At 38.1% G+C, this 26809-nt stretch overlaps 1 protein-coding gene and 1 long non-coding RNA gene across 6 annotated transcripts; one reads left to right on the top strand and one right to left on the bottom strand.

Moving 5' to 3' along the window:
- The first annotated feature begins 198 nt into the window (after window positions 1-198).
- Window positions 199-24695, top strand: LOC143028495 (acid phosphatase type 7). Of its 5 annotated transcripts, none has more exons than XM_076190680.1 (11): window positions 199-335; window positions 8345-8521; window positions 9234-9458; window positions 11918-12050; window positions 13517-13592; window positions 15235-15332; window positions 17565-17748; window positions 18238-18380; window positions 19823-19963; window positions 20766-20934; window positions 21544-24695. In XM_076190680.1, exons 2-11 carry the CDS (start codon window positions 8368-8370, stop codon window positions 21640-21642), a joined length of 1422 nt encoding a protein of 473 aa, XP_076046795.1. In that variant the 5' UTR covers window positions 199-335; window positions 8345-8367; the 3' UTR covers window positions 21643-24695. The 5 variants fall into 5 exon arrangements, with proteins under 5 accessions (XP_076046795.1, XP_076046794.1, XP_076046796.1 ...); XM_076190679.1 differs by having other exon boundaries at window positions 8342-8521; XM_076190681.1 differs by lacking the exon at window positions 199-335 and adding an exon at window positions 3513-3649 and having other exon boundaries at window positions 8342-8521.
- Window positions 22998-26809, bottom strand: LOC143028496 (uncharacterized). Its single transcript, XR_012966735.1, has 2 exons — window positions 25609-26809; window positions 22998-25504 (listed from the first exon to the last, which is right to left on the bottom strand). It is a non-coding gene; the product is annotated as an uncharacterized LOC143028496 (long non-coding RNA).

Here is a 26809-nt window from a genome sequence, read left to right as displayed (position 1 = left end):
TAACGCCGTACCATTACTACAATCCAAATAAAAACTTGCAAAGAAATAACTTGCTATGGGAGAACTTCCAAAGAAAAAGCAACCTTAGTCTGCTTACCCAAAACAAGGAATCAACAACATATGTAAGCTACCCCATTCCCTCATTTTTCCTCACCGACCCATCATCTTTAATCAGTCTCCGCACGGGAAACGGTAGGCCTCACCAATCGTGCAGCATTATCAGTGTCACTCGAACTTTGATAAGCGGGTGACATTCTCCAGGTGAAGCTTCTGGCATATATATAAATGTTGTTCTTGTACTGATTGCAGTGTATTTTTCACAACGCCACAGAGAGGTAAGAAAAAAATCTTGTACATATTTTATTCATTGGCTTAGCAAATGTGTGAGTATCGAAGTGAAAGTGATCTCGGAGATAGCTTTGAGAAAGCTAAAATTTCTGGGAGGTTCTGTTAGATACTGCTCATTGCTGTTAACGCAGGCTCTGTATCAGTAAATCAGTCATTTGTTAATCTTCATATTCTTCGTAATGTATTTAGTAGACGAAACGCAATTATTTTGGTTTTTATGACATGCAGCAAATTTTGGGAAAGTGTGTTTACGCAGTTAAGATACCAATAGTGCTGCCAGGTGCAGGGTAATTACCCTGTTTATGGTAATTTGGGAAGTATCAGGGCAACAGGGTAGAAATATATAAAAAACAACATTTTTAGAGTAAAAAAAATCCCTACACACATGCTAGAGAATATTTGAAAATTCATTAGCGGACAATTTCGAAATCACATCAACACACGTCAATCTGATGACAGAACTAATATACTAACCTGACCAAGAGGAAAGCAACATCTACGGACAGTGGGGTAACCGTAAGTACACTCTAAAAGTCTAAAGTGCTTAGATCGTGAGCTAGACCCCAAAAATTCAGAAATCATTATCAAGGAAGGGACAAAGGGGCATTTTTTTTTTTTTTTTTTTTTTTTTTTGTAACTCATGATGTCTACTTTCGGAAATCCCTTGCTGACCCTTCATGCAAGTTCGTTTTTAGCGATATCCACCAGGGGGTAAAAATAGCATTTTCTTTTTTTCACAGTATATTATTTCTCTTCATATCTCGTACCAAACCCAATGGTCGTTTGAGGTGATATTGTGTTATAAAGTAATTAAATAATTAAATTTAGAAGGGAAATTAAAAGGAAATGGATTTCAAAGATTTAAATGCGATTTCCTCTTATTGTACTTGCACGCAGCCAATACCTGTTTAGTCAATTTTGTTTGCATTCCAAAATATTGACGCCTTTCCACTATATTTGTGCTGGTATTTAAGTAACAATGTTGTCGGTGGTGAGATTTTGGGTAGCTTGAGCCGATGTCGAAGTTGGAATTTTCTACTTTTACACTAAATTGAAGTGTATAACCTGAGTGGAGTACTGCTGTGTTTGTAGCACAGAGCAGAAAGCTGAAGATAGAAGAGGTGCTTAAACATCCGTTGGGTCCGATACCGTGGGCACTGGCAAACAATGACGGGACATTGAAAAAGACAGACGAGGCAAAATTAGCAAGGCACATTAATAAGGATGTGTCGCCCGTAAATGACATCGCGTTACCATGCACGTCTATCATTGACTGCATAGTCCTGGTCCAGAACATTTGCGGACGTATCCGAGTTGTTCTAAACTGTCTTGCAGACCCCTCCAAACAGCAAACGCATTGACGTGGTCTTCGATATCAATCGAGATTTCTCCATCAAGAACGCAGAACAAGTAAAGCGTGGTTTATCTCAAGGGGTCCCGTTTTCTGTCATCGTTCCCAACATAGAATAAAGTACTGGAAGGGTTTGTTGTCATGTTCCACTTCGCTCAGGACTGGCAGAATAAACAGGACAAAATAAGTGGGAAGGAGATGTTCGTGACATATGGTAACAAGTACTTCAGGATTGCAGAGGAAAGAGTTACACTGAATGTTGAACAACTTGCATCAAACCAGGAAGAAGCTGATACTCGACTGTTGTTGCATGTAGCTTATGCCGGGAAATCGAAATTCAGGTCGGATGTCATATCAGATAACACTGATGTCTTGATCTTGTGCCTGGCCTTCGGCAGGAGAATATCCTGTAAAATGTACATGCATGTCGCTGCTAAGGGAAGGAACAGGATTCTTAGTATTGGAAAAAAATGCAGAATTGATGGGGGATGAAGTTTGTCTGGCCTTGACCGGTCTACATGCATACACGGGATATAATACAGTCAGTGCCTTTTCTGGTGTAGGCAAAATCCAAGGCTTCAAGATTATGTGCAGAGAAAAGATGTTCTGCAATACTTTCGTAGCTCTAGGCGAAACCTGGTCCCTCAACATGGATATATTGTCGGTATTGGAATTATATATTCGCCTCTAGCCTGTCTGCAGCCAGGACTCCGGAGACGGATGTGAATACCCTGGGGTTTAGCATGTGACGAGCGAAGAAGGGGGTTGTGCAATCTGAACAACCTCCATGCAAAGACTGCCTTGAACAGCATGCACGTAGAGCAAATTATCAGTGTGCAGACTAGCGACGAAGCTTGGAGGCCAATCCTGATGTATATGGCTGGGTTGCTCGAGACGATGGCAATCTGGATATTCTATGGATAAGTGGTCCTCCTGCGCCACAAGTTGTCATGCAAATGTCGCCGTGTATGTGAACTTCGCAACCTGTGAATGTATGGTCAATGACTTGAAGTGTACAGACGACTGTAGGCTGAAAGACTACGAATGTGGCAGATGATATAGAGGACAACTTTACTGATAGCGATGCTTCTGAGGAAGAATCTGATAGTGGGGAAGGACAACAGTTCAAGTTCAGGGTGTGGTATCGGTCGTTACCTCCCACTAACGAAACACGGTGGTGAAAATTAGGACAGGCTATTTACTCTCAACTATCACGCTTATGGGTCAACATATTGTAGGTTTCGAATTTTATATGCTGACTGCAGTCAACGACAATTTTATCTGGCACAGACTTGCCTCTTCCCTTTCAATTTGCAAATCGGGAAAATTCCGAGCACTATGGACTCCAAGTGAACTTCTGCAAATTTGATTTTAAAGAATATGGAGAAAAACGCGTTTAAAATCAGAAAAAGTAGTTCATTATCATTAAACATATTACGTTATTACAACATTTTAATGTCGGTTAAAAAAAAATTGACCTTGGCAGATTGATAACATACACTTCCCGTTTCACAAATCTGTAAAGAAAAAAAAATCTGTTAGTTTGACCCTCAAAGATCGCACCCTGACGGATAACTCCTAGAAACGAACAATAATGATGGGCCAGCAAATACTTTCGTGAAATACACGTTATTTCCAATCCAAAAACTTTAAAGTAAGGTGTCCCTTTGACCCAAATTTGATAGTTTTTGTACGGCTCTCGGACTAGGTATTTCTTACATATACAGTACATACATATATATCTTAATGAATTACTAATAAATAGGGAGATTTTAAAACAAATAGGGTAATGTTGGGGATGAATTTAGGGTAAAATAGGCAACTCGACCTGGTGGCATTGGTAGCGCCTAGCGAAGTGATTGCGTACTTGTGCGTAGTCTGTGAGAAAGCTATGGGTTGGAGATAGTGTTTATACGGCTTCATTGCAGTTCAGGTTAAACTATCCAATAGGTTAGTTCCTATTGAATAAACAAGCTTGTTTCAGTGAGTAGTGATACGTGTGATAGTAACTATATTATACCGGGCATCACTAATTTAATATTTGTGTTGAAACGACAGGTTTACCATACAGGGTATACCTATCTGATTATAATAATTCTTTTAAAGGTGTTACATATCACTGACCCTACTGAGTCATTCATAGTTTCTTGTCTTTATTCTGAATGTAATCCCGTCAGTTCATCCACATGTGCAATGGATTTATTGGTCTCTTGGGTTTGTGTGATATCGGCATTGAAAAAAATAATGAATGGTAAAAAACAAGACTGCTATCACCATCGGCATCGCTATGTAAACAGTACACTGTTTGATCAATGTCGTCATCGGTAGGGGGCAGGGTCACTTTTTCATAGTATATCCTGAAATTAGATATTGAAAAATCCAGCTGTGATTTGGCAAGACTTATACTACCGTGTTTGAACCTTACCTAATCATACCAAAGGTTTGGTTGCCTTTGTACTGGTAAATAAAAGTTGTGGCTAAACTTATAGAGAACCTATTTCTAAATATTAATATGTTAATTTTTGGTGTGCTAATTAACTAGGTTTATAGCTTTTGTGGAATAAAGGTTTCTGAAACTCAGGGGTAAAGGCTAATTTTTTCCTACTTTACATGTGATATTGTTCTTTTACATCATGTTTCCACCTAATCAGTATTTTCACATCTTAATAACCATCAAAAATTATTCTTCCAAGTAAGTTCATAAACAAAATTGCCTTTTGATATTCTCCTTTGGTCAGAGAAGAGAGAAATAGAAAACATTCCAAACTAATATTTTGCATACCTGCAAATGCTCTTCCACTTTGAAATTCCCACTCGGCTGTGCCAATAACTATCACTGTGCCCACAAATTGCTGATTATATGATAGAACCTTACATGATATGTCACATGAACATACTCTCTTCTTGGTAAATCAATTTGGTTTGAATACTTATTATCTCTTCCATTTCAGTCAATCGCATTAAAACTTTCACATCAAATATATTCATAACTGAAAGACTACATTAGTACTGTAGTGTATCCTATCTATGGAGGACATGCATTAGGGTTGCCAACCATATTTTATTTCAAAGGACAGTCCTTTATTCAGCTCTATTTGTCCTTGTCCTTTATTGAGATTTGAAATGACATTATTTGTCCTTTATTTTGGAATAGTTTTGACTGGCAGTTCAATTTCCATCTCTCTAGATGTGATGATTGCAAAAGCGTTTACTTCTTGTAAGAGTGCAGACTGTCAACTCGGCATTCTGCACAATATCAGACGCACAGAGTTGCAGACCGCAGACCAGGTTGTAAAATTATCTTCATTTTATGTTTAACTCAATTTTCCATTTAAAAAAAGGCACTAATTTTGGGAAAACCAGAAAATCGTAAACTACGTTACCAAATATGAGAACCACCACCAAGAAAAAAGAAAATATATATATATATATATATATATATATATATATATATATATATGTATATATATATGTATAAGAAAGGAGGTGCTGTTGGATGTTCGGAAAGGCAATACTTCCACCTATCAACTGAACTCACGAAGAACCAAAACAAATATGGCATATACAACAATGTAATGATCAAGCCATAATTTGTTATAAATACCGCAAGAACAGTCAAATCTAAGTGAAAAAACTTGTAATAGTGCCAATATTTCGTGTTATTAACAAATATTTGGAAAACAGAATAATTTCCATGAAATTCAACATTCGGCAAATTATCAAATCTAAGCTTCGTAGACCATTCATTTTCCAAAGTTTCACAAATTTGTACAAGTAGTAGAACATTTGAAGCTAGAATAAGAAGGAAAACTTATATTAAAGATTGATGAACTTTTTGATGAAGTAGTATTAATTCAAAGAAACTTCAACACTATCAAAAGCTCTGAACTCTTCATAAGCTCTAAAACAACAACCAGAAAGTGGTATTTTGTTTTTAAATCTATGGACTTTAAATGTATCAATGTTTTCAAAATAGTTTCTTTTGTACAATCAATTCCTGGAACATCATCTTATTGTGAGAGTTTTTAGTTTAATGTCATCTAAATGGTGAGATGAAAGGAACTGATGCTCTGTTGAATTAATTAAGAATGAACTTCTCATACATTTCAACATAAAAGATAGTTTTGCGGAATTTGCTAAAAACAGCAAAGATGATACAAATTTTCTGAAGGCAGCAAAAAGCCAGAGGAAATATAGTTTTAAAGATTAGAATCCTTTGATCAAGGTAAAATATATGTCTTCTCATTCTTGTTTTTGTATTTTCATTTAGGCAAGAGAAATGTAATTTTGAACTGCATTTAATATTGGCATCTATTATGATCTATAGCCACTTGAATAAATATCAAAAAGTTTTTATGTCCTTTATTATAGCTTAACAGAGTTGGTAACCCTAACATGCATATTTGTCAGTCATGTCACAATGAAGAATTTGAAATTTATGTTCCTGTGAAGGAGCAGTTAGAAAAAACTATCAACTTTTTTTGAAAACATCATTTCACACTTGAAAGTGGTATGTGAATCTGATTAACAAAGTAATATATATATATATATATATATATATATATATATATATTTTTTTTAAGTTAATAGAAAACAATATTTAAAAAAAATTGGGGATTAGGCAATACACATCTTAATAGGGATCCAGGGGGCAGGGGCACTGGATTGGTAATACATACTTCACCAAGGAGTCTAGGGAGCTTTGGGAAACCTGCAACATACAATAACTGCGGGAAGGGTTTCCGGGGATGGAACAAGAGGGCAAGTAAAGGTTTGGTTTCATTTGATGTATTTAGATTAGAGTAGGATGACAAGTTTCTCTTTTATTTGAGTGAATCTAATGTTCATTTATAGATAATTTGTCTTGCTTTTTTTTTTTTTTTTTTGATTTTTTTTTTTTACTCGAAAACCCTAAATTACCAATATACTCCATAAGACTATTGGGATTGGGGTAGGGGAATACAAATGAACATAAAATTTATTCAAATCAGCAAGAAAATTATCGGGGGAACAAGTGTCTGCAGAACAGAGACTGAAAATAACTAAGATGGTGATAACAGTTATGATATATTCTTTGGTTTGTGATCATGTTAATTAATTTTTTTGTCCTACAGTATGAGTGACTTGTGGCCAATCCAGTGACTTAACAATTATGTGGAAGCTATTAAGTCACCTACAGTAGAGACTTGGGGGCAACATACTGACTGTTTGTTGTAAATGTTAGCACAGTATACTGCTGGTGTTGTTTTCTTGTTGAATTCTGTGTACTCTGTTTATATGATGTGATGGGTAACTTGAATCTGCAACTATTGTTGTTTTTGCCAAAATAAAGACTTAGCAAGATGGATCAGATGTGATTACAGACACACTACATCACTCATCAGGTTAAAGCAAGACATTAAACTTGAATCACTTGAAGCAAGAAGATGAATACACAGACAACAAATGATGTACAAAATAAACAATTTAGTTGACATAAACAAAGAAACTTATACCCAACAAATACATGAATAACTAGAGACAGTCACATCTGTAAAATACCACACATACCAAACAAGACCAACATATTCAACATACATACATATACCAAGGCTTTATCTCACTTACAAGGGAGGTAGCCAAAAAGGAAAAGGCATAAAATCATTCCCACCCATTCCATCCCTCAATACACTCCACACCCCTCCACCCTCCCTCTTATCTTAGCACCTCCTGGATGACAGGTCATCCCTGCACCCTGTCCACTGCCCTGGGTCAGAAGCAGTGTCGCAAGACACAGCACATCCACAGCAAGGCTCATTTTTCCCCTGCAGCATCCAAGAGTGAAGTCATCTCCAATTCCATATAGTTAATAGTCCCACTCTTGATACTTTTAGAAATAGGATCACCCATCACTACCTTCCTCTCCTCAATCCAAATCCCAGTCCTGACCCTAATTTTGATCCCACCCTAAACCCTAACCCAGTGGTTCTTAACCTTTTTTGGCAGCGACCCAAAATTTTGCACAAATCAAGCATCGCGACCCAAGCCTACATAGATATACATTGAAATTTCAAAACACTTCAAATAAATTTTCTGCTTTGGAGTTTTTATTTGATCATGGTCTGCTTAGAATCCTAAAACTAGGCATCATGTATTTTAATTATTACAGTATATAATTATAATATATTTGTAGTGGGAAAATAATTATTTTCTGCAAACCCTTAGCAACCCAATAAAATGGCTTGGCGACCCAAATTTGGGTCGCGACCCAGGGGTTAAGAACCACTGCCCTAACCCCATTACTAGCCCAAATTCTGTCTCCAGATCTTAATTCCCCCGCTCAGCACCCACAAATCATACCACCCGTGAGCGGCCCTCTGTGGGTTCCCACAAAGAAAGAAAGAATATGTTCAGCTCCTAGTGGGTGGCATCATGTGAATATAGTGAATATTGTCGGAAAGTGTTTTAATCTCTTTGCTGTTGAAGGAATCATGCAGTGCCAAAATAAAAGTGTAAGTGCCACCCAGTATGGAAAGGGTTACAAGTGTATGTTTCAGTTGTTTGTGAACTCATCTTTTTAATCTTGTATTTTTTTCAGCTTGGCATTTCTCCACTCATAGCTGTCTCTAAATGAAGACATTTCTTATTTTATGCATATTTCAGTAGAGGTGGCTATAAAAAACCTGTCAATGATGAGGCAGGGAGTGATGTGGGCAGCCATAGTGCTGTTTAGCAATGTATGCTTTGGCATATATGTGCTTGATATCAGAGGTGATCCCGTGGAAATGCACAATCTTGGCGCAGACAACTGGCAGCCAGAACAAATTCATATTGCTTATGGAGGTAAGCAATTGTATGAAGATAAGTTTTATGATATGTTGTGTGCTTGGGTCTTAACTCTTTCTCTGCATTTTACAATTCATATCTTAAATAGACTGTTGGCAGGTGGTTTAATTCAGCCAAGGGAATTTGTTTTTGGTAGCAGAAGGGTTTAATCTATCTTCATTAACTCTTTTGCTGCATTTTACAAGTTACTGTTCAGCCTAAGGAAACCCATTATAGAGTGGTAGGTGAATCCTTGATGGGTGTGTACTTGGTTATTAATTATGGACCAGTGATGAGTACTTGCAAGTGGTCCTGTGACACAGGTGTCAGAGGGAATCATCATTGCTACCCATTTTCAAGACATTATTACCCTTGTCTATGTCTAGAGGGCAAGGATGATAACATCTTGAAAATGATATGTTTCTATTTGGTTTCTAGATGGGGCCCAAGCTATTTTTCTATCATCTTTTACTTTTTCACATACAAAGAGCTGTCATCCAGTAACTGCTCCCCTTCTCTTATAACTTTAAACCAGTGACATAGAGATGGCACCACACTAATACAATACAGGCAATACTCCAACTCATTTTCACCTTCAGATTACAAGTCACTTAAACCCAAGGAAAGAGCTGTTATTATAATTAATTTGATTAACATAACGGGGTTCTATAACATCTTTTTGTTGTGCCGGTAATTTTTATCCCATTTAATTGTTTTTTTCTTGTTTCAGAAACAATTAATGAAATGGTCATTACTTGGAACACACGGAGTGAAGCAGAATCTGTGGTGAAGTATGGCAAGTGGGAAACTTCAGACCAAAATGATATACATTCAAACTGGTTGACTTTTGTTGAAAATGGCACTGCAACCAAGTTTGTTGATGGAGGATTTCTCCACCTTTCTCAGTGGATCCATCGTGTTCATCTGACAGACTTGGAGCCAGACACTCGATATGGTGAGTTAGTTTATTGCAGTTTATCACACTGCACCAATGGCTGTTGGTGTATTCTCTTCTGCCACATAGACATTGCTTGCCTTCACTCAGACATGCTGGGGTATGTTTGGGTGAAGAAGGCTTTAGTGTAAGGCTAGAAGATGTTTGAAGTAAGGTGTTAGACTCGGTTTTTGTACATATTTACTTTATTGTGGGGCCAACGACAGGTACCTGGATGTGGTGGGCATGCTAAGATGGATAGCAAAGCTGCCCATTTTCAAAACATGTCAGCCCCCATCACATCCATCACTGGGTTTCTGGACTGGGCCCAAGATCTCTTTCTATTAATTTCAACTGTATTTCTTTCACCTTTTCACATACGGGGAGCTGACAACTGTTAGCTGCTCTCCTCTTCCTGCCACTTTCAGCCAATGAGGTAGAAACAGTCCCACACTTATATAACACAAACATCAGTTCAAAGTTTCTTCTCAAAGAGATCTATGGAAGAGTCTGAGGACTGTTGCCAGCTATTGTGGTGCTGTGGGTTTTCCATTTAGTGAGGATTAAAGTGTGTGACAGATAGGAGTGGGATGGGTGGGGGTGGGTATCTGCCTTGGTTGTTGTTGTTGTTGTTCCCTAGACTGTCTGTCTGAGCAGTCCCGTCTCCCCAAGGAATGCCATAGCCGAAACTGGGTTTTTCCACAAATCCCTTATAGTGGTTAACTCCCTTATAAAGGAGAAGCCTATTGGTATATAGATAAGCAGAAAGTCCAATATGTTCCAGTTCCCACACAAGTCAACAGTGAGATGCTTTATCTAGTCTTCTTTGAAGGAATACACAGTCCCCCCTAACCCTAACCATCTTGTAGCATATCAGTCATTGTGAAGTAAAAGCATATTAGGTTCAACACACATAACCTTCCTGATTTAAACCTAAACTGACTGTCAGTCAAAATGTATTGGGGAGAATTGTGTCCAACAACTTTTCTAGATATTCATCTTCATTTATTTATCTATTTATATATGTATAATTTTTTTAGGGGGGCATATGCCACAATGAAATCTCTTATATTCAGTCCTTTAGTTCTAATTTTCAAGTGAATTGTTTCAGCCTTCCCTTCACGTATGTTTACCTTCTACCATTATGTTGTGTCTCACATCATCCATCACCTCATTACCCATTTCATCTTGTCTGCCTCTTCTCCAGGTGTATCTGTTATTTCCCAGCTGTAGGATGACATTTTTTCTTTGGAGCTTGGTCTCTGCTCAGCACAAAATATCTGGCTCATTTTACCCCACTCTTTCACACAAGGAGCTCAATCAGCAACTGCATAATTTTTTTTTTTTTTTTTTTTTTTTTTTTTTTTTTTTTTTGGGGGGGGGGCGGGCTACAGAGAGTAGGATGCCTAGTCTTAACCCCATCCTATTTTTGTCACTTTTTTTTTTTTTTTTTTTTTAGGGGGGGGGGGGTGTCTACAGAGAGTAGGATGCCTAGTCTTATCCCCATCCTGTTTTTGTCACCTCCTTTTTTGACTCAAGTGGGAAAACTCGGTGGCAGTGTTCTTCTCCCCTACCACAGGGTTGGTTCAGTGAAAAATTGAAATGAACTTTCAGAGAAGTGGTACAGGACAGTATAAAGAGAGGGGGGGACAGCATAGTGGAGGGATGGTTGCAGTATAATAAAGTATCATCATTTCTCTATGAATAGGTATTTACTCTAACATACAAAATTATGTGTGACTCTGGTCCACAGGGGCACCCCATGTAGAGTCTAAAGTATCAGCTGCATGTTATTGAGCAGCTTTTAACCTCATGATAACATGCAGCCAATACCTCAGATGGGGTATATCAGATGTATTAAAATCACCCCCAATAGAAAATCAACACATAAACCAAAATCCTCCTCAAAGAGCAGCACATGAAAGTGGTAGGCACACAGTTCTATGAAAGAGCCCTTGGTCCCACCCAGTCATCCTATTACAAACAACATCAACTAGGGGAAAAAGTATACTACTCAAGATCAAGACCCTTTCACCTTTACAACGCAACAACCACACAGTTACACATACTAAGATCACAAAGAAAGCACTCCAACACCAACCATTAAACTCCTTACACCACCAATAGAAAATTCCCTCCCACAACAAGCAAGAACCACACTAGGACAACTACACTGAGGGGACCATCCACCTTTAAAGTGATACAACACAGAATAGGGAAGCAAACTACCCCAAATGCAATGGCCACACAGAGGGGCTGAACACCAAATCCTACATTGAATTATTCTAGCTTTACCCAAACAACACAACATCTCTTCCTTGAGTGATTTATAGTCATTCCATTGGCTGTTGCCAGATGTGGGAGCTGTGAGTTTACTGCAAGAGAGACCTGAGGCGATGAATTGATTTATTGAATAACTGAGTGTAGCATCAGCCTTTTTATTGATTCATTTTCTTTTATTTCCTTTTTTATTCCTCTAGTGTATCATGTGGGGAGTGAAGATGGATGGTCAGAGATATTTTTCTTTAAAACTATGAAGGAAGGCACTGACTGGCCGGTGAATGTTGTCATGTATGGAGACATGGGGGCAGCCAATCCTCAATCCCTGGCTCGGTGAGTATTGAATGTACTTTTTGAGAGAATGTAATTCTGTGCTGTCTTAACATGTATTTTAATGTATATTCTGTGAATGATTAGAAATATTTAGGTAAATGATGCTGAGGAGCTTTATCCACTCATAACTCCATATTGTATGAGGGGTATCACATGCTGAAATGAAGTTGTAGATTGTTAGCTAGAAGAAAATATGTTAAGTGGAAGTGAGCACTGTTTGTTTGGTTTGAGATGATTTCAAATCACAACACCAAGGTCTTAATCTTGTTCTACACTTGCCAGTTGTACGCCATGCATAGTGTAGTTGGCTTGGTCGTTACTGTTAAAAGTATGAAGTACTTTACATTTATCTATATTTAAAAACACCTAACCAAATCACATTGTAATTCTTGTTGTTGTGTTATGGATATCGTCTTATTTGCAATTTTGGTATCATCTGCAAATTTGGATAATTTACACTATATTTTCATCCTGGTCATTAATGTATATCTGAAAGAGTACAGGACTTAGTACTGATCCCTGAGGCACTTAATACACAATGCCAGTCTGAGCATTTTCCATTCAGAACAACACGTTGCTTACATTCGGACAGCCATTCAGAAATCCATCCGTGAATATGCCTTACTATACCATTGGCTTCTAGTTTATTTAGTAACCTCCTATGAGGGAGTTCATCAAAAGCTTTTTGGAAGTCAAGATATATAACATCAACTGCCCTCCCTTCTTAGTACATTCAGAGTTTGGGAAGAGTATGCGATTGAAGAAAGTTGAAGGTAAATGTGGGTAAAAGTAAGGTGATGAGATGTACAGGGGGAGAGGATGGCAGTGAGTTGGAAGTAAGTTAAAGGAGAGAGGCTGGAGGATGTAGGGTTTTTTAGGTATTTGGGGTTACATGTGACAGGAATGGGAGGAGTGTGGGTATAGGTAAATTGCAGATTAAGAGAAGAAAGTAAATCCCTTGGAGGATCAAAAGATGTCATGGGAAATGGGCTTTTGGGAATAGATGTAATGAAGAGATTATATAAAGGGTGGGATTGTGCCAACAACACTAAATGGGGTGGAGACTTGGAATTCAAGTGTGTGAGAAGTACGGTAGGAGATACAAGGTTGGATAGAGTGAGAAATGAGGAGGTGAGGAGGAGAGCAGGGGTGGGAAAGATGGCAGATAGGGCTGATGAAATAGTAGGAAATTGCATTTTGCTGATATCCATCAGGCTTGAAATCTTCAATTTGTTTCAATGACCACTGTGTCCACACATCCTGTAGTTCCTTTCTTGTATATCATAATTAGGTGAATGCATTATTGGGCAGAAAGAATTCATTACAATTGAACTTCTATTCAGAGGACATCTTACTAAGTGGAGTTGTCAAACATTGCAAAAATTGAAAGGTGCATTAATGGGTGAAAGGTGTGAATCATTTATTGTTAGTGAATTATTTTATAATGATAAAAAAAATGGTTACAGACTTCAAGAGGAGGCCGAGGAAGGAAAGTATGATGCTGTCATTCATGTAGGCGACTTTGCTTATGATATGCATTCGGTGAGTTCTGGGTATGCATTTTGCTGATAGAAACTATGAATATAAGAAATAACTTTAATATATAATCTGGCAGTAAGTCTTTATTTGATATATTTTATATTTTTCTTCTCTTTTTCATTGGAAATAATATTAGTTGTTTCACATTTCATTAACTGGACACCTGCAGCCTCACAGTGGCTGGCAATGATCCTTGGGTCATCCCTTAGATCTTTCTGGGAAGAAAATTTTGACTGATGTCTGCATTGTATTAGTGTATTATTTGATTATTTGTTTGTTATTATTTGTCTATTTATTTATTATTTACTTGATTTCCATTTATTATTATTTATTATTATTTATTTGTCAGTTTATTATTATTTACTATTTACCTGTTTGTTTATCATTTAACTATGCCTATGTATTATTTATTATTATTTATATTATTATAACTTTTTTTTTTTTTCTATTTTTTTTGTTTAGCATTTATATATATATTTTTTCACATCCGACTTAGTTATGGACCAAAAGGTCTCCTGTCAGCATGCTCCGCCTTTGTAATCCTTTGTGACCTGAATGCATACCTCCCCATATGGCTACAGACTCGAGCAACAGATTAGTCAATCTCTTGCAGGGGACCCTCAGCTTCATGGTAATCAACAACAGCCACCAGATTGGCCCACAAGTCACTTAAGGAAGAACTATTGTATTGTCTGGGTAGGGCAAGAGTGGAGTAGTGTAGGGTGAAGTGTTCTGTGCCAGTGACATAAAAACAGTCCCACATTGATACAACGCAGACGGTAGTCCAAAGTTTCTTACCAGAGATCAATTGGAAGTGCATATATACACCAAGGTTTTTTCCCCCTTGCAAGGGAGGTAGCCAAAAAGGAAAAGGCATAAAATCATTCCCACCCATTCCATCCCTGAATACACTCCACACCCCTCCACCCCTCTTATCTTAGCACCTCCTGGATGATGGGTCATCCCTGCACCTTGTCCACTGCCCTGGGTCAGAAGCAGTGTCGCAAGACATAGCACATCCACAGCAAGGCCGCTTCATTAAATCAGCGACCCCCCCTCTCCATCCTCCCATGCATAAAAGGAGAAGACGGGGAGAGATCCCTTCGGGTTGCGTCAAATTTTGCTCACACATACTACCTCACCCCCCATTCCACCTCATGCATCACAACATCATCCATATACAACCATTCTCCATTCACCCCTGTCTTCTATCCTCTTCCGTCCTTCCTCAACAGACATTCCCCTTTTCCCCAAAGCCCCCTTCACCCCATCCATCCTAGGACGTCCCCTCATGTTCACTCCCTCCACATCTGCCTTCCATACCTCTTTATTCCTAGTCACATTGGGGCTGTGGGTTTTTCACTCAGTGAAACTCAAGGCAACAACTGATTGATTGATTGATTAATTGATTACCACTGAGAAAAGAATATTTATCTTTTTAAACTTCTACAATTCCACTTCTCAAGTTCTGTGCTACATTCCTTAAACTCCCTTTACCATCTTTTTCACTTTATCTCTTCAATGTGATACTTTCCTCAAGGATAGAAATGTTGGTTATCTCTAATGAAATTAATGAGCTCTGCTCAACACAGCCTCTTTGTCTTTTGAGGCTCCGTTTTAATAAATTACTTTTTGGACATTACAGGGTAATGCCATGATTGGTGACGAATTCATGCGTCAAATCCAACCTATTGCAGCCTATGTGCCCTACATGACCTGTCCAGGGAACCATGAATTTTCATAGTAAGTTTTCTTTCTGATGTTGAAGTTGACCCTAAAGACTTCTTGTAGTGGATGGATTGTTGAAATAGGTCTATCAGAAAATTTTGATAATAGATTTTCTGTATACTTGCATACAGATTTAAGTCACTGTATATGTGTGTGTGCACACATATATATGTATATATATATATATATACATATATATATATATATATGTATATATATATATACACACATATATATATACACACACATACATATACCAAAGGCTTTTTCCCCCTTACATGGGGGGTAGCCAAAAAGAAAAAGGCATAGAAATCACTCCCACCCATTTCATTTCCCATATATTCCTCTCCGCCTCCACCCTCCTATCTCAGCACCTCCTGGATGACGAGTCATCCCTGCATCCTGTCCACTGCCCTGGGTCAGAAGCAGTGTGTGTGTGTGTGTATATATATATATATATATATATATATATATATATATATTGATAGGAGAAGGAGAGGATACATTGATGAACTTGTCTGAGTTTATTTCTTCTTTAAGCTCTTAGGAAAGACTTAACCACTTCAATACGGGACTTAAATCTCGCGGGCAGCAGCCAATGCCAGCCGTACGACGTAACGAAATAATATTCGCATCATAAAATATAGTCGCCGCTTATATCGATCGTTCTCTCTTTCACCCGCGAATTTTGAAAACCACAGAGAATGGGATTAAGGGCGCATTTGGGAGAATGTAAAAACACATGGGCGACTACAATAAATATAATCAAGACGCCGATATGGCAGCGTCGCGAATCCACTTGCTCCTCATGACGCCTACGTGTGCGGCACCGTATGGAAGGGGTTAAGTCCAAAATGTTAGATGAAACTCATGCAAGCTGACTACAGGGGTGTATCCAAGAATGTTATTTTTTTTGGGGGGGGGAACTGATAAGCGATAACTGATACTTGAAACACGCTGATATTTCAACCCCAAGAATAATGCTGTTGGCTTGGAGATTGGTCCAGAAACCTAAGTCTGGTTTGCTCGTAATTGTATATAAAATCATATGTAATTCACAATATAATTCAAATCATAAATTCGCACTAAAAAGTGTTTTTCTAAGGAGAATTAAACTCGAGATGAGTGTACCATACTCGGGGCATTGGGGGGGGGGGGGCCCTTTGTATCCACGCCTGGCTGACTACAGTGTTTTCTCTTACCTTGACCAATACTTGTCATCATAGATCACTCATATTTACAATACATAAATATGTACCAGAAGGTCTTTCTCCCCTTCTGCAGAGGTGGCCGAGTTAGAAAATACTCATGCAGTACACTCCTTCATCCATCTGAAACCTATTCATTGCTTCTTATATCTTAATACCTCCTGGTTGAAAGGTTATCACTGTCCCTCATTATACCACTTGAATCAAAAACAATGCAATGAGATAAAAGCACTTGCACAGCAAGGCCTGATAGACAGAGTTGAACTACCCCCACTATATCGCTATATGGCTAAAAAAAAATCCCTCTCATCAACCATAAAAAATCATTAAACAGAAAAGAACAACTTTTCAGGGCACATCATTTCTTTATCCATTTACAACCTTTCAATTCATTCCTAGCTTATGATATTTTCTCGTTACTCAAATTGTGATGAGAGATACAGGCTTTTATTAGAACATGGTCCTGGTAGTGAGAAAAATGAAGAGAAGACTTTTTTTTTATTTATCTAAATGAGTTTTTGGAAGCATATAAATGTGGTGGTGTTGGGGGACATCAGTAACAGGGTAGGAAATGAGCCAATAAATGAATTAATAGGGAAGTGCAGGATATGCTGTACCACTTAACATAACTTACAGAGCAAAAAAAAAAAAAAAAAACTCGCTCACACTGTCACTATCTCTCTCTCTCTCCCTCTCCCTTTCTTCATTTCTCCCCTTCTCCTTCCCTCCACCCACCCTCTCTCCTCCTCATCTCTCTCCCCCTCTGCTCCCTCTTCCTCCCTCCCTGTCTCCCCTCCTCCTTCCCTACCTCTCTCATCATCCTCCCTCTTTCCCCATTCTCCATCCCTTCCTCATTCCCTGCCAGTCTGTCACTTTCAACATCTCACATTGACAATGTTTATCACCCTATCCTAGTTAATGGCAGGATTATAATCCTGGAAAGAAACCAATAGGTTGAGGCCATGTTGATAAATTATTTACCGATAATACTCTTTTTAACCTCTTTTCAAGTATTTGATTTTCTATCTTGATTCAACAGCAACTTCAGCAACTACCGGTCAAGGTTCTCCATGCCCAACTACGAAGACACTGAGAGTCTTTTCTTCTCTTTTGACATGGGTCCTATCCACTTCATATCTGTCAATACAGAAGCTTACTATTTCCTTCAGTATGGACTAAAACCCCTTTCAAGACAGTACCAGTGGCTGATAGAGGACTTGGAGGTTAGTTGTTAAATTTGTTTAATATCTTGAATTTGTCCTTTAACTGAATAGAATCCCCTGGCAACAGGCTGAGATGGGAGGGATGTTAAAGGGGTTTTGATGTGTATGAAGTGGGTGTGTGCTTTGACCTGGCCACTCTCCTTTGAGGAGGAAAGGGCCTTTGGTACACATGTTTTTTATTATTATCATTTATTTATTATTATTACTTCTGACCCAGGGCAGTGGACAAGATGCAGGGATGACCTGTCATCCAGGAGGTGCCAAGATAAGAGGGAGGGGAGTGGAGTGTATTGGGGATGGAATGGGTAGGAATGGTTTTAATGCCGTTGTTTTTTGGCTACCTCCCTTGCAAGGGGGAAAAATCCTTTGGAATATGTATCTATGTATTTATTTATTTATTTTATCTATTTAATTATTTTATTTTTTATTTTATTTTATTATTATTATTATATATATATATATTTTTTTCTTTCTTTCTTTCTTGTACAGGAAGCCACAAAACCTGAGGTTAGAGAAAAGCGCCCCTGGATAATTTTGTTTGGTCACCGGCCCATGTACTGTTCCAACTCTGACCATGATGACTGCACACATGTAGACTGCCTCACTCGGGTTGGCCTCCCAGTCATTAAAATGTGAGTTGCTACTCCAGATAGTATTGCTTCAAGTTTCTCCAACCAGATATTTATGAGCTCAGTCCTGGGGCCCTCTCAGGCTGTTTCACCAGCTAGAATGAGGAGGAGAAAGTAATCTATGATGTTACTATGGATTTTCAGTGTTTATATGGATGTGTTCGTAAGGAAAATTGACACAAAAGTATTAGGCTGTGGTTTGGAATTGGTGAGAGTAAGACATGTGAAGTGAATCTGTTATCATTTGCTGAAAAAAGAAGTTCCTTAGGGTTACATCAGTTTATAATCCATTCACAACCACAGTTCACTCATCTCTAGCCCTCTCCCTTCTTTATTTGACAGGCATTCCTCATGTGCCTTATCATTCACCCCATCCATTCATCCCATTCTTGATCTTCTAATCAAATTCACTTTTTCCACCACTGTCTTCCACACTCTCATTGCTAGTCTTTCCACACTCATTCTTACCATATGCCCAAACCATCTAATTAGTCTTTGATCAAAAGGCATTCCTCATGTGCCTTATCATTCACCCCATCCATTCATCCCATTCTTGATCTTCTAATCAAATTCACTTTTTCCCACCACTGTCTTCCACACTCTCATTGCTAGTCTTTCTGCACTCATTCTTACCATATGTCCAAACCATCTAATTAGTCTTTGATCAAACCTATCTCCCAGCTCTTTCCATCCCTTGTTGTTTCTCTCTGTGTCCTTCTCATAGCTTTCTTCCTGTATACTATTTACCTATATACCAAAGGCTTCTTTCCCTTATAAGGGAGGTAGTCAAGTCAAAGCAACACCCATTCCTCTCTCATGTATTCCACTCCCACCCACCACCCTAATTTCCCTCTCATCTTTGCTCCTCGTGGGTGAATGGTCATTCCTGTCTTCTACCCACTGCCTAGGTCAGAAGCAATGCAGCAAGACACACACACATGAGAGGACACAGAAAAAAATTGAAAAAGGATAGTTATAGGAAAAACTTGAAAAGGAACAGTTTCCCACACAGAGCAATAAATACATGGAACAAATTAGACAACAAAACAGTATGTGCAAACACTATACAAGATTTTAAGATAAAACTTGATGCGGAGAGATACAAAGACGGGTCACCACGAGCATAGCTCCCCACCCCTATATTACAACTAGGTAAATACACAAGACAGCATGAGGGAATGAAGATTGGGGGGGGGTGCCAATTAAGTGAAGCAGTCTGCACTCTTGCTGTGGATTTTCCTGTATACTACAATTAGGTAAATACAGTTAGGTAAACACACTCCACACATCTTCACATAATTTCTTCAGCAAATGACTTATGGGCTAAACCAATGGCTGTGGCCAGTTTCCTTAGGGGCCATGGGTCTCTTGTAATAGAGAACAGGAAGTGATTTGATTGATTGATTTGACATGTTAGTGGAGGATTATTTATATTTCTTCATTAGGTATGCAATGGAACCACTGCTGGACAAGTATGGTGTGGACTTGGCTGTCTGGGCCCATGAGCATTCGTATGAGCGGTTGTGGCCCATATATAACTATGAGGTACTCAATGGATCATATGAGGAACCATACACCAACCCTAGGTATGTAATTCATTGCATCTTTTTACTGTTGCATGATGACATTTTGTTTATCGATTTTCAGTAACACTATTTACCCCACAAATTAAAAGGAAATGGGAAGATGAAGTTAATTTACTTGCACCATTTTATTGATAGAAGTCCATTTGAAAATAAACTGGGTATAATTACATATATATACCAGTTTTTTTTCCCTTTACAAGAGAGGTAGCCAAAAAACAAAGGCATAAAAACCACTCCCACCCATTCCATTTCTAACATACTCCACTCCCCTTCACTCTCTTCCCTCCCTCATATCTTGGCACCTCCTGGATGATAGGTCATCCCTGCATCTTGCCCACTGGATGTAATTACTCTATCTAAATTATAAAAAGGGGAAAAAGAATTGTTAAGGTTATTTGTGCACCAGTCTAGGCCGTGGAGGTTATTTTTAGGCCAAAAATGGTTTTGTTTGAAATAACTTACTCCAAAGCTGTAATGCTATGTAATTTGTTGAGAGGGGATGGAGAGGGGGGGGTCGCCGAATTTATGAAGCGGCCTTGCTATGGATGTGCTGTATCTTGCAACACTGCTTCTGACCCAGGGCAGTGGACAGGAAGCAGGGATGACCCGTCATCCAGGAGGTGCAAAGATGAGGGAGGGAGGATGGTGGAGGGGAGTGAAATATAAGGGAAATAAAATGGGTGGGAGTGATTTCCATACCTTTTTCTTTTTGGCTACCCCCCCTGTAAGGGGGAAAAAGCCTTTGGTATATGTATGTATGTAAATACCTTGATGCTCATATGATAAATTTTTTTTCCAAAAGGGGCCCAGTTCACATAATTTCGGGTTCAGCTGGTTGTAAGGAGAAACATGACCACTTTATGGAAATTAAACCCGAATGGTCAGCCTTCCGTTCCATTGACTATGGCTACACCAGAGTTTCTGCCGTCAACAAGACACACCTGTACTTTGAGCAGGTCTCAGATGATCAGGTAAATTATTGTTCTTTCTTGAGATGTTGATAATGAAGATAGTGCATGGAATGAGCCTGAGAGGAAGACCAAGAACAAGATGGATGGATGGGGGCTTTGGATGCACAGGAAATGTATATCAATTAGGAAGTGAGGGTACAAAATATAGGACTTCATGGAGAGAGAGTGAATGATTGAAGGGATGATGATGCATGGAGAGATGTTTTCATTTTTTTTGTAAATTATTCCAAGTGGATGGAGAGTAGAGTCGCCAAATGATGACGTAATGAGAAGTAAAGCAGTTCTACCTGTCAGGCCCTGTTATGGAAGAGCTGTGACTCACTGCATTGCCATTGATTCATAGTGTAACCAGGGACAGGGCAATCCTTTATCCCCAAGGGGCCAAAATGATAGGGGGTGGATGAATGGATTTTGTGTATAATGTGAGTGTGTGCTTGAGTGCCATTTCCCTTATAATAGGGAATGATGATTATATGTGTATACTGTATAGTACAATCATTCCCTTGTTCCACATTCTGTTCATATACTTTTTTTTTCATATGAAAACCTCATTTTATATACCAGCATGTTCATGCTTGTGTAATGATTCATTCATTCCTTTTTTCTCAGGATGGAAAAGTAATTGACAGTGGGATATTGATCAGACATACTCATGAATCCTATGCAGCCATCAGGGAACGCGATTCCGAGTCAGAAGAAGATGATTAAGAGAAACCATTATGACCATAATATATTTGTTTTGGAGAGTATACTCTCCAAACATAGTTTTAGACCCTTTATTTCTGGTATCTTATGTATCTTTTCTTTGGACCACCACATCTGCTAGAAAGTGGAGTTCAGATTTCAATTTATGTTCCTTTTCATCAGGTTGCTGACACAATTGTGGTTGACCACATATCAATCTGGCAAGTCTTTATGCAAATATGAACTAAAGAATGGGAGCTAACAATTAAATGAAATGTCAGTTGTGAACCAGAAGTATAAAGAATAGTAACTACCAAGAGTCCTGTCAACCATTATAAATTAGTGTAGGTGTCCCTTTTTCATAGCACATGTTATATTTTCTCTACATTAGTTGTTTTGTAGTAAAAAGGGATCTATGTGGATGAATTTGTCAGTATTATAGAAAATGACAGGACTAGGTGGTAACTGTACTTCATCATGTTTCAGGGAATAAGGTGATCCCTATTCAGTTTAAGGATCACCACTCACAGAAGTCAATTTGTGGACAAAAATAATATTTTCAAGGCGTTGTTTGAGCCAGTGTAGAAACTACAAATCATATGTATATTAATTTCAAAACCAAATTTTAATGGGGTATTTTTAGGTACTCTAGGTGCTTGAAGGAAACTCAAGTTGCAGTTGAGTCTTAGTTATTGATTGGTCAAGTGTTTATATTTTTTTTTAGTTAGCTTCGTGTTCACTGTTATTTATGGCTATAGTGCAAAGCCAGGAGATATCAATATTATTTGTACCTTGCTGTATGTATAAATTTAAAAATGAGGAGTGTTATGGCAAGTAAAATGCAAAGATACAAGAAGAATACTTTATTCTGGTATTTCATCCATGTTGAGACTTCTTCAAAGAATTGTTACAAAAAATTCATTGTGCATTCCAAACTTTATTGGAACCAAAGATAGGCAACCCAAGGCAGTGATGATGAAAGCCTTTAACCATTCTCTGGGGAAGTTTTGATAAAGATGAAACCTTAAGGTAAAGTACTCTTGTGAAATAGTCTTGTGTTTAGTTTGCCCTTATGCTACACAATTATTAATTTTAACAAGCTTGTCAATCATTTCTTGGTCATTTATTTGGCTGGAGACTTTATTGAATGCCTTATCTATGTCTCTTGTCACCATAACTTCTTTCTGGTGATGTTTTCTTATCATGAATTGCTTTTTAAAGAAATTATTGAGATATTGGTTGGAATTCTTTATATATTCACTCATCTCAGGATCAGTTCACAGCATATATTGGAATGGGAAGTGGCAGTAAAGAGTTGCTTGTAGAGGCTTCAGCCTGTGATCATTTTCCTTGTTCCTCTTGCATTTTCCTTATTGCTCTTTTTCATTTTTTTTTTTCTTTTTTTTTTCATCTACAGGCACTGTTGGTGCCCTGCCCTTAAGCAGATAGTATAGTTGCTAAGGCTGTGAATAGGAGATAATGCCTTTTGTTTTGACGCTGAGAGTGAATTATGTTACTCATGTACCAAACCTCAGAGCCTTTTATTTTACCTTTACTCTCTTTTGGTTGGCTTCTTCAGGTGTTATATATATGCCTCAGCACATAATTAAAGCGTCCACTCACGAGCAAGATATTACCTTTTAGGGCTGGTAGTTCTCAGACAAGTTCTACAGCTCCATCCCTGCTAAAGTATGATACCAAAGTTATTCATTTACTTTATCAACATCAACTGTACATTATATTTTACATACATATACCATGGGCTTTTTCTCCCTTACAAGGGAGGTAGCCAAAGTCAAAAGGCATAATTACATTATATTTTGAATGTATAATAATTATCTTTTTGCCAAAAAAATTAAGAGATATGCACTTAGATAAAGGTTTATGAATAATTCTCTGAAAATATTTAATAGACAACTGTCCATTAAAGATTTAATATGTATTTTTACTCTCCAGATTTATTAGTATTACAGAATTATCCCTGGAGTATATAGTCAGGGTCTGATTGAGCTAACCTAGGTATTTTTTCTTACTTCTCCTTGCAAACGTGGGTGTAAGTAGATACTATCCTTGAAGGATGTATAAATTGGTAATAAATGAGAGCAAGAGGCAGACAGGAAAAGGTGATTGGATGGGATGAATGAAGAACTAATAGAGCACATGGTAAGGATGTGAAGCAAAGAAAAATGTACATGTTTGACAGAGATGGAGAAGAATGTATAGGAATGAACTGGCAGTAATACTGGGAAAGCATTAAGTTGCATGGTTTAAGTAAGAAAGTGAAAATGATACATGTGATGGGAGTGAAAGAGGTGAGGATTTTCCCCTCCCATGCTGAGTGATGTCACTATGCGGATGTCAGTTGATAGGATGGGGTGAGAGGGATCTGCAGGGGAATGTTTTATTGAATTAGATATACCAGATTACAACTATACAGTATTTAGTTAGTGGGGACTAATAATGCAATTCTTTTGTGATTGATGCAGTATTTATGCATGGCTAGAACTATAGATATTTAATTTTACATTTTTCCTAGCACTGTGTTCACATTTTCTACAAACTAAACATGTAACAAGTACACATTTATATAGTTGTATCTCACAGGAAGGGGAGCTACACTCGTGGTGTCCCGTCTCTGTATGTCGCAGTATATTGCTCTTAAATTCGAGTATGGTTTTTCCACACACTATCATTTCATTCAGTTGTTCCATATATCCACCACTCTGTGGGGAAAGCTGTTCTTTTTCAGATCTCTTCTATAATCATCCTTTTTGAGTTTCCTTCCATGTCCTCTTTATTTCTCATATCTCAATTTAGTAAGTCCTCTCTATCAAGGACTTGCATACCTCTCATGATTCTATAGATGGCCAACAAGTCTCCTCTTTGTCTTCTTTGTTCCATGGTTGGTAACTATTTAGTAATGAAGACATGTATAGATGTGTACTTGCAGATTACAATAGCACACATTAATATTTTGTTTATTCACTCCTTTCAAGAGTTAGTGGCAATATGGAAATTGTATAATCGAAATTAGTTTTATTCACATATATATTTACCAAATATATAGTATCAAGAAATTTGAGTTTAATTATCCATTCTTCATGTGTGAAAATATTTCCACAAGTGAAATTGACATACAAGTGTCAATACACCCTTTGTATATTACTTTTTATCTTTACATAATGCAATCAAGTTAAGGCTGAGGTCAAGGTGACAGCAGTTCAAACTCTGCTGCCAGCGAGTTGGGCCAAGGGCATGGTTCATTAAATTCCACTACAAAGTTCTCTCCTCATTGGGGGAGTTCATGATGTTAAACCAAATCATCCAAAAATATATATATATATTTTTATATAATTTAGTCAACAGTTATTTGTTTTTTCATTGTACTGAACTACAACTATATATACCAAGGCCTCCCCCTTACATGGGAGGTAACAAAGTCAAAAGACATATACCCACTCCCATCCACCTCCTGTTCCTCCCTCTCAGCTTCTCATGTTCATCCCACTGAACTATATACTGTTACAAAAAGAAATATAGTCAACTGTGATGTACAGCCTCCTTAAAAAAAAAGGTAAATATACATAGCTAAATACTAAAACTGATATATTCATACAGACTTTAATGAGTTGAAATGTAGTGAGGTGTTTCAGATTGCTCTTAAAATTCAATCATATACTTCTGCTGTGGATGTAAACCATCTGCTTAACCTGTTCACTAATAAAGGGGTTCCTTAGATGAAACAAAGTGACAGCACCCAGGGTAAGAGGAAAAGTTCTACTTTAAACAGAGGAGGTTAATCAAGTGAGGCTACCCTCTGCTACAGGAGGAGCACTGTGGTGAAGAATATAATAGTCTAGCAGTTGCCAGAACAAAAGGATGACACCTAAAATGGAAGGAAATAAATCTACTGTACCATTATGATAATGTATACTGGAAATTTATAGGCATTGGAAGAGAACCAGTCTGGACACAGAATTTGGACTGTACCTTCAGGTTGAGATATTCACTTTGTTGAGTTTTACAGGAAAAAGCCAAATTCGTTGCATCTTGCCATTACTTCCTTGAATCTAAAACTTTCCTGGAAAGAAAATGGATTATATATTATTTTCTGGCACACACCAGAAAAATGTAAACAGAAGTTATGGGCATTTTAAGTGTGATAGGTTCTCAGCAATTAGTTATGAAATATTTCTTCCCAGACAACATTAGAAGAAGAGAGGCAGGGGAAAATTGAGGGCAAGTCATGACCTAACTCAGGCTGCCCCACTTCCCTGTTGTATTTTCCCTGGTTGTAGTATACTGGGTTGGAGTTGTACTGTGGTGTTGGTCACTGGCAGAAGTGCCATCCTGGAAGACTTCCAACCACAGTCTTCTCCACCATGCAGATGGAGTCAGTAGCCATCTGGTAGGCTCAAGAGCCTCCCTTCACCATCATTAAAGTGCTGTAACGTGCACAGACATTGCAAGGGGCAGGTGCTTTGGGCTGGAAATTGGGCACTTCACTCTTTTGTATTATTCGTATTTGGCAACTATCCGGTAGGGTGCAACACCATTTTCCACATTATAATTTCTGAATGGTAAGAAAATGGAAAAAGCCTGTGAGAAATCATTTTTCATTTATTTTTTTATATATTTTTGTGAAGGGCACTTTTGGGGCACAGGGCAAAGGGGCAGGTGCTTGGGCACCCCCAGCATCCCCCCTTTGCACAGGCCTGTCATTCACTTCAGGTCGGTCCTTTTGGGAAAACGCCCAGAGCTTCGAATGAAATTGGCAGTTACTGACAAATCTATCGAAATAAACACCACAAGTGAGGACGAAGCCTTTACTAATACAACATTCTACTTGTTATAGCTTTTTCAACTTGAAAAAGATAACAAGTGAGACAACGTACTGTTAAGGCTCCGTTCTTACATGGTGTTTATTTTGATAGGTCAGGGCCTCCAAAAGGTATAGGCCTGGATGTTTATATGATGATTTCATACGAGCAGGTGGCCTGAATCTGCAGGTCACCCTCTGCTCCCTCTCAAAGCCTAGCATTAATCAACTAGAAGTATATGCTTCCCTTTACGTATATTTCTTTTAAATTGTCAGTATTCAAGGCCGATAGAAGACATCTATGAGCTTATATTCAATGATTAGTAGTAAGAATGATTTAATTAATAATAGGTAAAGTTTAATTAAAGGTAC

This window comes from Oratosquilla oratoria, chromosome 9, assembly GCF_046742065.1.
Source record: "Oratosquilla oratoria isolate Oo_2021 chromosome 9, ASM4674206v1, whole genome shotgun sequence".
Taxonomy (NCBI): Eukaryota; Metazoa; Arthropoda; class Malacostraca; order Stomatopoda; family Squillidae; genus Oratosquilla; species Oratosquilla oratoria.
This window is presented reverse-complemented; position numbering and strand designations above follow the sequence as displayed.

What these genes read in the sequence shown, in the direction of transcription:
- LOC143028495 (XM_076190680.1), top strand. Translation starts at nt 8,368, where the DNA reads ATGATGAGGCAGGGAGTGATGTGGGCAGCCATAGTGCTGTTTAGCAAT. An exon ending in AATCCTCAATCCCTGGCTCG is followed by an intron (nt 12,051 to 13,516) that starts GTGAGTATTGAA and finishes AAATGGTTACAG; the next exon opens with ACTTCAAGAGGAGGCCGAGG. An exon ending in TTGCTTATGATATGCATTCG is followed by an intron (nt 13,593 to 15,234) that starts GTGAGTTCTGGG and finishes TGGACATTACAG; the next exon opens with GGTAATGCCATGATTGGTGA.